General features: G+C 38.7%; 1 protein-coding gene across 1 annotated transcript in view; it reads right to left on the bottom strand.

Moving 5' to 3' along the window:
- Fem1c (fem-1 homolog C) overlaps nt 1-12066 on the bottom strand; it is a 20581-nt gene that overhangs the window by 7902 nt on the left and 613 nt on the right. The window contains exon 2 of the mRNA XM_008825259.3: nt 10661-11390. Coding sequence (XP_008823481.1) covers nt 10661-11204 — 544 coding nt within the window. The 5' untranslated portion in view covers nt 11205-11390. The remainder of the gene's footprint in view (nt 1-10660; nt 11391-12066) is intronic.

The following is a 12066-nucleotide window of genomic DNA, read 5'->3' on the forward strand; positions in this document are numbered from 1 at the left end:
ACATGGCCATCAAGATGGTTCAGCAGGTAAAGGCACTTACCAACAAGTCTGACAATCTAAGCTCTATACCTGCCTACATGGTAGGAGAGAACTGACTCCCATGAATTGTTCTCTGACCTCTTACACACGCCATGGCACATAGGTGCACACACAAACATACACACATGCTTAAAAAATGTCATAAAATTTTTAAAAATCAAGTTATTATGCATTAGGGCTTTTAAACTTTTGATAAGTCCATCACGTTTAGTCTTCCATTATTCAGAATATATTTACTCTGTCCCAGAATTTCAGTGATCTACAAATGAAGTGGTATCTGATAAACTGTTTTGACAGTGTGTAAGGCAATCAAGCACTGAGAGCACTCGGCTTCTGACTATTGATGTTCATTTATTCCACATTTCAAAAGATGCCCTCCACATTTTTATTTTTATTGAGACAGAATCTCTTACTAGCCTGGAACTTGCCAAGGCCAAGTAGGCTGGGCGGGCTGGCTGGCTAGCAAGCCCCAGGGATCCACTTGTCTCCTCCTATTCAGTACTGGAATTATAAGTGAGTACTACTATGTCCAGCCAAAACTGAAACTCATACCCTTGCTTACTTTTACCAACTGAGTGATCTCCCCAACCCCCTCGAATCACTTTTCTATTCATCATATGTAATGATCAGTAGTCAATAAAAAAATACTGCATGGAAGAGAAAACAGAACATAGAAAGCAAAAGGAGAGCTGACAAAAGTCCCAAAAGACATTCAGTTAATACAGTTATTGACACAAATTTTCAAATTAGGCTTGACATATTCAGAAACTGTTAAAAATTGAATATTCAATGAAAAACTGAAAAGTACAAAAAAACCTCAAATAGACATTGTAGAACTGAAGAATTCAATGGGTGACTTTTAAAAGTGAGAGCAGAATGAAAAGTCATGAACTAGAAGGTGGGTCAGATGAAAATACTAAGAGAAAGCATGGATGGAAGTGGAAAAGGAAGACTGCAAAGAGGCAGAGGGAACAAAGCGAGAAAGTCAGCAGCTTAAAGCTAGAATTCCAGAGAATGAAAATGAGACAAAAGTAGTATGTAAAGAGAAAAAGTCTAAGAAATTTCTGAAGAGGATGAAAGATTATACTATAAATTTAATGTTTTTTAAAAAATTTATTTTTATTTTTTGTGTATGAGTATATTGCCTGCATGTGTATAAGGGCACCCATGTCCTGCAATGCCCATGGAGATCTGAGGGGGTGTCGGATTTCACTGGAACTGGAGTTACAGACTGTTAGCCACCATGTGGGTGCTGGGAATCAAATCCGTGTCCTCTGCAAGAGCAGTCGGTGCTCTTAACCACTAAGCCATATCTCCAGTTTCTATAAATTTAAGGTTTTACAAATGTCAAGAAAGCTAAACAAAAAGGAAAACACACTAAGGTACAGCATAGCTGCTGGAAATTAAGTACTTGAAGTATGAATTTTCACTGATGTCAGTTTTAAAGACACCTATAATTCACTGAAAGTGAGCACATAAACGGTAAGAGTTCATGAACTGCGAAAGTTTGAGCCAAACAACGGGTCAATATGTTTCTCAAAGTCAGTAACCCCAAAATATACCAGTATTTTGAATAAGAACTAATTTGAAGCTTAAGAATTCTCTGTATCAGCACTACCTAGTGGTATAGACTATTATCCCAGCTGCCTAGGAAGCTGAAGCAGGAGAAGCCCAAGGTTTGGGGGCAGCGTGGGTTATGAAGTTCAAGGCAGCCCAGGAACTTAAAACTGTCTCGAAATAAAAAAATAAAAAGAGCACAGGGATATGGTTTAGTGGTAGAGCTCATGCCTGGCATGAGGCAAGGCCTTAGGCTCAATCCAGAATACCAAACACATATACACACATAGACCCAGACAGAATTCTATGTATCCGAATAAGATGTTCTAGTCAACTGAATGATAAAAAAAAAACAAGTGATTGTTATACTATCATAAAAACTTCAAAATAGCATTCACGAACTAACCAGGATCAGGATAAAGTCAGCTCCTAAAAACCCCAAAGAATAAGGAGAACTGATCATTTATATTATTTCTTTTATGAACATTTGTATGTGGGGTGGCAGAGGGCATGAATACCACAGCATACATGTGGGAGGTCAGAGGACAACTTACAGGCATCCATTCTCTCCTTCCATCGTGTGGCTCCTACAAACTTCATGCAGGTGACCAGGCTTGGTGGCAGGCACCTTTACCAGATGAGCCATCTCATCAGTTCCCAACCATTTTAATAAAACAAACACCCTTTTAAGGACTACAAAGTATTTAACAAATATGAAACATTATGATTGCTTTTCTAGTAATAATAATTCAGCAGATTTTGCTGTCTGCAAAGAGCTCACAGTTCTAATGTATGTGTTTTTAGTCTAAGTCAAAACTATGCTTCTCAAAATGTAATGTAGAAAACGAGAGACGGCTCAGACTGCTCTTGCAGAGGACTGGGGTTCGAGTCCCAGCACCCACATGGCAGCTAACAAACGTCCTTAACTCTAGTTCTAGAGGATCTGATACCATCTTCTGACCTCCACGGGCACTGCATGACATGGAGGCAAGACACGTGCATTACATACACGCAGGCAAGACACTCATACACATTACAAAAAAAATTTTTTTTAAACTACCAGAGAATCATGGTAAAATGCAGATTTTGACTTAGCTTATCTGGGGTGGTTCCAAGTGATGTTCATGGTGCTAGTTCTTGATTAGAAAAGAAATGGGGCAGGGTGGGGATCATATTTTCTTGTTTGTTATATAGATATATGCCACAAAGCTAACACCTAAATACCTGTATTGAGGAGAGTGTGCATAAAAGAAAAGTTGTGTTGTAGCCCTGTTTCATATCGCAAATAAAATTTTGTCATTTCTATTTACTCTAAATTTTTGTTTTGTTTCTTGAGACAAAGTCTTATACTACTAACTGGCCTAGAATAGCTATATATAGACCAGGATCCTGCTGTGATCCTCCGGCCTCTCACCTCCTGAGTGCTGGAATTCAGGCATGTGTGTATCATTACACTGGTTTAGTCTTAATTTAATTTTTTTTTATGCAAGAGATCTATAATGAAAATATTTTAAATCTACAAAATAGATTACTGTAAATAACACCATCAAAAATGAAAACTGATTCACAGAATGGTTAAAAAAAAATACTTATAAATCATATCTGATAATGGACTTCTATCCCAAATACCCTAAGTCTTAAAGCTAAGTAATAAAAGGATAAATAGCTCAATTAAAAAACATACCCAAAATATGAAGACATTTCTCCTAAGATACAAAAATGTTATAATCAACACTTGTTTTCTGGTAAAAATACATTTCTAATAGAAACAGCAATTAAAGGGTCTCAGATTTGTGTGAAAATACCTAAAACTAACTCTCATCTCTCTACCTCAGTTTACTATGGTGAGTACCAACTCCTTCCTCAGCTTTGTGGCTGGGCTGTGTTTTGAAGTGGTTGGTCTAGACAGGAGTGGGGTTAGAGTGCAGTTCAACTGTACAGAAATGGAGGTTCAAGTACTTTATTCTTTATATCACTAATTTGCATGTGCTGAAGGTGATGAGAAAGATAGAAACAATTTAGGATATTAAAGGAGTACTAGAAGGTTCTGAATGTTTCCCTTCCCCCAGGTATAGTCTATCACCAGACATACTCAATGACAGGAATTTATAAAAAGGAAGAAGAAACAAAAAGAACTGAAGACAAGCTGCCAAGACTACTATGTGCTCTTCCTTCATTAACTGTTTACATGAGGCCCTGAGCTAGAAGCATACATTCAGCAATACAGGTCCTTGAGCTCACAGCAAAGCTAAATGCTTTATTTATTATCTGCATCCCCAGAAGTAAAATATACAATGACGATGAGAACATGCTTTGGAAGGGGGTTTTGATACAAAGTAGAATTTCCAATACTGAAAACACGGATGCTAAGGGATGAGGACTAAAACCAGCTAGCATCTGCAAAAAGCTCATCTGAAGAGTGAAATCATCAACATGACAGTTTAGACTGCAGTACAATTCCCTAACCAAGCCATTCTAGTTCAGAGTCCCTATTTAATGATAGCTCTTCACAAAGGGAAGGAAAAATGTGTAAGAGAGATGTTTTGGACAGGTATATATGCAGGTGACTTCTTTAACTGGGCCTTTCCATCTCTACCTTCCATCAGACATTGTCCTGCGAATTCAAGGGCATAAATCTTTAGAAAGTCAAGAACTTCTCAAATTTTATTTTAAGCAAACAAATTTAATGAATCATTGAAAAAATCTGATCAAAATAAACCTCATGAGGGGATCCCATGTACCTAAAATTAAGTAAAACTCGGGAACAGCTGTTTTAAGTTACTGTTGCTGCCACCAACAACTCAGAAATGACCAATACATCCAGCACTATTCACTCTCACCATCTCAGTCTAATTCTGTAAGGATTCAAAGTTTAAACTTCAATCTGCAGGGGAGGTTGACCACATGCATATTTCCCTGTAAACTCAATTTATACACCTTGTATATCTTACCTTCTTCAAGTAGCATGCCAAGTCTTCCTAAAGATACAGAGAAATATGCCAACAGAATTAAGAGACCAAAGGAACAAGTTGGAGACAAAACCAGACATCACTGGGTAGCATGAAAGCTGAGGTCCTTCCCTTCCTCCTTTTCCTTTCCTCTGCAAATAGGTGTACCAAGATAATCAACAGCTGGTAAATGTCCTCAAACTCAAGAAGCAACAGAGAGAACTGGTATTAAAGTATACTCAAATAACCTATCTATCATAGTAACAAACACTATCTTAGTCTATTATCTAAAGTTTTTAATTTACAGGGGAGCTTTTATTATTTGAGATTCTTGTATACTTACGATGAGAAAAGATAATTTTTTTCCAGTCTCAATACACAGCAGACAAGTCTGAGACATGATCCTTCTGCTTCAGTCTCATAAGTGCTGGGATTATAGGTATGCACCACCATACACCGCTAAGGCTTAAAAACATTTAAATTTTCCTTAACTGAAATACATCCATGTGTTAAAATGTCTCTATTATGGGAGAGAAGGAAACAATGCTTTGGGTTTGCTTTGAGCTACTTCAGAAAAGAGGGAGGAAAGAAATGTTTTCCAACTTGGCAAATGTGAAATAGTTGTTGAAGTGAGGTGATGGGTATATAGGAGGTCAATGTATTCTCTTCATTTATAGGTTTGGAAATGTCCATACAAAAAAGCCAGTAACAAAAACCTGCCCAAATTCCCTGTTTCTCAAATTTTTTCAATACTATTATCTGTCACGTGCCTAAACCAATTGTACCCTTTTCTGAATCCCTGTATAGTTCTACCTCTACTGGCCAGTTCAATCAATTTCAGTTTAACCTTATAAAAGACAGGGCCTACCACTGAAGAGTTTATAATCTTTGCTCTCTTGAACTCAAATTTAGCTAACCAAGGACCAGATGCTTTCCCTAATACATGGGACAGAAAGAAACTGCAGGTCCCTTACCATAAAGACTCACAATGTACCAGAATCCTTTTAAAATTCTAGTTGTTTCTCTGCTGAAAAACTTTTTGCTAGTTTACCACTGCATGACAAATAAAGTGAAATCCCTCTACTTAGAATTTACTATTCTGTAAACTGTAACCCCGAGTGTCCTTTAGTCCCTATATGCCTACTCCTAATTCCTGGACCCTCAAGGCATATTTCTCAGTGCACTTCTCTAAATCATTTCCTCAACCTGCAAAAATGGTGTCAAAACCCTTCTGCACATCTGAACTCAAGCATCATTTCAAGACATTTTCTTCCTTCTCCACAAAGTGTTCCTAGTCAGCACACATACTGACTCCATTCCTTTAGCAGCCATGCCTCACAGCCTCCAAATGTTCAAGACAATGCCTTGTCTACACAAAGTACCACAGTAATTATTACCAATTTATACCCTGAATATCTAAAACAACTGACCCATGAGTGAAGATATGTCTTCCAGACCCAGTCTCCTAATCTCAAGCCAGACAGCTGACATTAATGGTCTGTAGTACTGAAGCACACACTTTACTGCTAAATTCTCAGAAGAACATGGATTTAACAGCATAACTGAAAGGCTTAAGTAACTTCACTTCAGATCTGAAAAATCCTATTGAGTCCAAGTAAAAACAAAACAATCTCAAAACAGAACCAAAGAAGCTCAAGATGACTAGAACCATGAAATGTTGAGAAAAGCCTTCTGAGGATTTATACAAGCTCTCCAGATTTGGAGGTCTTTGGTTTTGAATGGGAATCAACTCGTCTCAAAAATTGTTATGGTAAACTAAAGAGAATACTTGATTTTTCTCCCTTATGGAATGCTCCCAAAAAAGAAGGAACCCACTGTGTTCCCTTAATATGTTGTTAGGGACACAATTTTTTAGATACCCACTATCAATAGAAGAAAGCACTATTGTTTCACTTACTACATACACTGTGATTTAAGTATCTGGTAATGAATCAGTTTCTGCAATCAAATCTCAATAGCAGGGAATCAAAAACTGGCTATCTGGGGCTGGAGATGGCTCAGCAGTTAAGAGCACTAGCTACTCTTGCCACCTGTAATTTTAGTTCCAAGGGATCCGATGACCTATTCTGGCCTCCTCAGGCTCCTGTACACTGTAGTACACACATATTCAAGCAGGTTCTCACACATTCAAATACATTAAAAGCAAATATTTTTTTAAAAAATAAAAACTGGGTATCTTGTCTCACTCATCCTTGGAAATTCTAGATGAAATAGGCTGACACACTGGAAGACTTAAGAAAAAGAAATGCTCTCTCAACTAATGAATGAATTCCATCTTGGGTTAAAACATGTTCAAAACGCCAACAGCCTGTTAAAAAGTAATGGAAAGAGGTTAAATAATACAGTCAATTGTCAACCACTTGTTAAAAAGTAAAGGAATGTAGAACTCACATGCATTTTATAGTTAGATAGACCAAGCACAACCTACTGGTATTTTTTTTTTCCCAGAATAATTTCCAATGGCCAACACAAATATGTCCGAAGAAACTGGGCTGAAAATGTAGCTCAGAAGTAGTGCACTTGCCCTGGGTTCACGACCCCCCAATCAACAAATTGTTCCATTTTATCCCTATTCTAATCAATGTTTTCCATTTTTAAGGTAGAACTAAAAACTGTGGAGAAAATCATTCTTCACTACTAAATCAGATACTCTTCCAGGCCCTCCATCAGTTTTACGTGGTTCTTCTTTTTTGATTACCACTGATTCCCCCTCTTCCTGTGTCCCCCAAAACCTAAGGATCAATCAGAGAACAATTATCAAAGCTTCGGGATCAGAGTACAGGAGGATGCATACATACTTCAGTCTGCCCCCAAGAGTCATAAAGAATCACAGTTGCAATGAACCATGAAAGGGTTAATACATTATATACAAAGTAATAAAATCTCTCATCTACGTATTTAAAACTGAGGATATCTAAAACAACTTTTGGTATAAAACTCTTCTTATATGTACTTGCTCTCTTAAGATGTACATACCAGATACTCTTATCAGGGAAAATACGACATAGAATTATCAACTGGCAAAAGGAGGACTTAAGAAAAAGAAATGCTCTCTCAACTAATGAATGAATTCCATCTTGGGTTAAAACATGTTCAAAACGCCAACAGCCTGTTAAAAAGTAATGGAAAGAGGTTAAATAATACAGTCAATTGTCAACCACTTGTTAAAAAGTAAAGGAATGTAGAACTCACATGCATTTTATAGTTAGATAGACCAAGCACAACCTACTGGTATTTTTTTTCCCCAGAATAATTTCCAATGGCCAACACAAATATGTCCGAAGAAACTGGGCTGAAAATGTAGCTCAGAAGTAGTGCACTTGCCCTGGGTTCACGACCCCCCAATCAACAAATTGTTCCATTTTATCCCTATTCTAATCAATGTTTTCCATTTTTAAGGTAGAACTAAAAACTGTGGAGAAAATCATTCTTCACTACTAAATCAGATACTCTTCCAGGCCCTCCATCAGTTTTACGTGGTTCTTCTTTTTTGATTACCACTGATTCCCCCTCTTCCTGTGTCCCCCAAAACCTAAGGATCAATCAGAGAACAATTATCAAAGCTTCGGGATCAGAGTACAGGAGGATGCATACATACTTCAGTCTGCCCCCAAGAGTCATAAAGAATCACAGTTGCAATGAACCATGAAAGGGTTAATACATTATATACAAAGTAATAAAATCTCTCATCTACGTATTTAAAACTGAGGATATCTAAAACAACTTTTGGTATAAAACTCTTCTTATATGTACTTGCTCTCTTAAGATGTACATACCAGATACTCTTATCAGGGAAAATACGACATAGAATTATCAACTGGCAAAAGGAGGAAGCATGCACATACATTAACTGTGAAAATGGTGGGGAGAAAGGGAGCATCCCTCTTGAACAGCTCAAAAATAATCAAATACTAGGGGAAAACACTGACAAAAATACAGGCTATCATTACATTTCTCTCACACATTAGCCACTGTATCTACAGAAGTTATCTAAAGCAAGTTTGGAAAACATAGGGGAAACATCAGTATTTATCTCTCTACTGATTTAAGAAATTAGAACATATACCAATTTGACTTAAACATAGGGGTGTATCAATAATCTGGACATCATCACACTGATAAATAAAAAGCCCAGAACAGGCACAAAAAGTTGAATAAGCATGAACAAAAGATTATACTTTTTAAGCCCCCCCCCTTTAGTTATCTTTAAGCATTTCCAATATTAATATGATTACATATTTACCCTCAAAAGAAAGTCTTCAACAAGATTTAAAAAAACAACGCTGTCTTTTAACTCAACAACCCACCTCTAAATATATCAAGAATAAAAATATTTATAAGGAATAATGTTGACAAAAACGTTATCGTATTGAAAAACCAGAATGAATGCAAAACTCTATCAGCAGAGTATGCAGCTCTTGAAATTAAGAAGCTACTATTAATGTCTTTAAAAATAACTTATTAACCTAAAAAAGGTTATAGAACAAAACTAAAACTATATACATATATCTGTGCAAAATTCAGAAGTATCCCTGCTGAGTGCTAGAGTATTTTTTTTGAAAGTTTTACATTTGCTTTGAAAACAAAAGGGAGAAAATCTTAACAACCTAGCATTTTTATAAGCCTTTTATTAGAAAGAGGGGAAAAAAAGTATTATCATAAATATGCTCAGTAACTGTGTAGTGGCCCACAATTGTGTAGTTTCCCTTTTGTGAAAGGCAATCCAACAAGATCATACATACTTTGATTCAGTAATTCCAAATCCAGGTATAAGGTATTCATACTGCTATTATTCTCACAAATGTACAAATACACGATTTTGTTCAAGAATATTCACAGCAGCACTGTTTATATTAGCACAGTCCTAATGTGCCCAAATGTTCACTGACAGAGACTAGAGATCAATTAATTATGTGTATTCAATGAAATACTGTATAGCCATGGAATAAGAAAATGCTAGCCCAGTGTGATGGAACTGAATGACATCTGAGATAAGTGAGGATTAAAAATGTAGAACAGTGTGTTAAGCAAAGCAAAGTGAGGAGGGAGGGGTGCCGGCTGTACAGACAGGGCTAGTATCTGCACAGACCTTTTCCAGAAGGATGAAGCCACCAGAAATAACGATGGACTTAAGTCTAGAATTCAGGGGTAGTAAGGTTTGTTTTTCATTGTAAATAATGTAAACCAATTTATTTTTAGAAAATGCTTAGCCTGAGTTTAAGCTACTTTTAAGTTTTTACAGCCTTTTGAAATTAAGTAGTGAATTATTTTATTGTTGTGCAGATTTACTTGGGAAAAGGTCTTCAAGTTGTCAAAATTATGCAGAGGAAAAATAAGTCTCTTTTAAAGGTTTAAAAAAATTCTAAACTATCATTGGCTGTCTTTAGTTTATTACAATGTAAATTATACCCACTTGTAAACCTAAGCTCTTCCAAAGTCCTCACACTGCTGCTAGCCAACAAATCCGTATCTGTTTAACCTAGTCCTTGTCTTGCTTTCTTAGTATCGAGCAGTTTTTAAAACTCATATTCTGTCTTGCTACATTTAATACCTGTTCTACATAAAAGGATTTTCCACTGGCCACAAATAAGCAGAATCAGAGACCAGACACTGTCTTTTTTCAGGTTTAATCCTTTCAAGACAGTATGGCCTAGCCTTCCATGACAGGGGGGAAAATGCCTGCTAGAATAAACAAGACAGTGACTCACTAAACATAGTATTCTACTCCAAAGCTGTTCTAAAAAAAGTTCAAAAAATGTCTTACATTTCACCGTATTCCCAAACAGATTAAACTTTAAGTCTAAAGGTTCAGTTTCTGTGTCACTAATAGGCTCTGTAACTTCGGGGCACTGTTCCCCAGGAACTGGAAACTACTCCAAGTAAGAGAGAAAATGCTACTTAACATGGGGACTGGGTCTTTTGTCCCATTTGCTTACTGGACTGTCGAATAAGAGAGACAAGGTAATACTGGAAGGGCTTCCTAATCCAAACAGGTCTCGATGGTGTTTTACTCAACACCAATGCTGAAAAATGTGTTCCAAACTTCCTGAAAATAAGAGGCGTCACTTTAAAGAAGAAAAACAAGCCGAACTCACCTTTAACACTTTTTCTATTAACATCTGCTCCCTTTTCAAGCAAATACTGAGCAATCTCTTTATGTCCTTTGTAGCATGAAATCATCAAGCACGTATGCCCATGCCGGTTTGACACTTCTAAATCAGCTTTGTGCTCTACGAGGTATTTCACTATTTCCAAATGGCCATCGAAGCATGCAGCTCGAAGCGGAGTCGAATTGGTTAATGTCGTGTTGTTGACAGATGCTCCATGATTTAACAAAGACTGGACAACCTTCAGATGTCCTGCTGCAGAAGCAGCCCATAATGGGGGGGCCCCCTCAATGGTTTCCCCGTCGAAATTCACCGAGCCTCCGACCTCAATGGAAGCACTGCACTGCTCTAAAAGGAATTCCACCATGTCGAGGTGCCCATACCTGGCAGCCATCAGCAGTGGCGTGGCCCCATTTGTTTTTTCAGAGATCAAGGAGGAAACCTCCTCTTTGGATTTGCTTGCCAGCAACTTGGTGAGGAGCCGGAGTTTGCCATCGCGCGCTGCGTTGAACACTGCTGTCTTTAGATCCATCTATGTCCAGTCGAGAAGTTGTGCTCTATCCTTTAAAGCAAAGCTCCAGCTTAACTCTATCCACGCAGGCAAGAGTTCCAGGAGCCAAAGTTCAGTGCTAGTCACTGCGCCCCAGATCAGATAGAAGAGCACGGAAAGCAGGCTGTGTCCTATTGCATTCCAACATCCGACAAGCAGAACACCACCCTAGAAAATGACAAAAACCAAAGTGGCAGCTTTGAATTGCCCATACACGTAAAGGAAAACACACTACTTGGGTTTCCTTATTTTCTAGTTCTGTGGGAAGAAAACAGGGAAAACGCCGTACTTTGGGGGCGATTCTAACCCCCCTCCAAAAAAACGGGGGGGGGGAAGAAAATACAAAAAGGTTCACAGAGACAACAATGTTTGGTGGGAGGCCGTTTCTCCCCTTGTGCGGAAATTTAAAGACTACAAGCAACTGGTTTGCTGGTGTCCGGCCCCAGGCAGCCCAGCTTTGTTCTGGTCCGGCTTTGCACACGCCCAGGAGACTAACCCACCGAGGCAGGAGCCGCGGCGAGCGCAGAAAGCTCTCTTCTCCGCATCCGCATAGAACTGGCCAAGGGCGCGCAGCTGGGAGGCCTCACCGTGGCCGGGATGGGTTTCGAGAAGGAACAAAAAGGTCGGACGCACCAACCCTCGGCCCGCTCACGCCAAAACCTGGCCGGAAAGGCTTTCTTCCATTTCCAATAGAGCCTCTCAGGAAATCCGGTGCCTTGTAGCCATCAACTTCGCCCGGCGGGCCGGCCACGACCGCCCTCGGTAGCCTTAGCCTCCGCCCTGCTCTGACCCCGGACCCCTCACCCCCCCCACGTCCCGAGGCCGCCGGCCGCGCCCCCGCCGC

This window comes from Nannospalax galili, unplaced genomic scaffold, assembly GCF_000622305.1.
Source record: "Nannospalax galili isolate Female #2095 unplaced genomic scaffold, S.galili_v1.0 scaffold128, whole genome shotgun sequence".
Lineage (NCBI taxonomy): Eukaryota > Metazoa > Chordata > Mammalia > Rodentia > Spalacidae > Nannospalax > Nannospalax galili.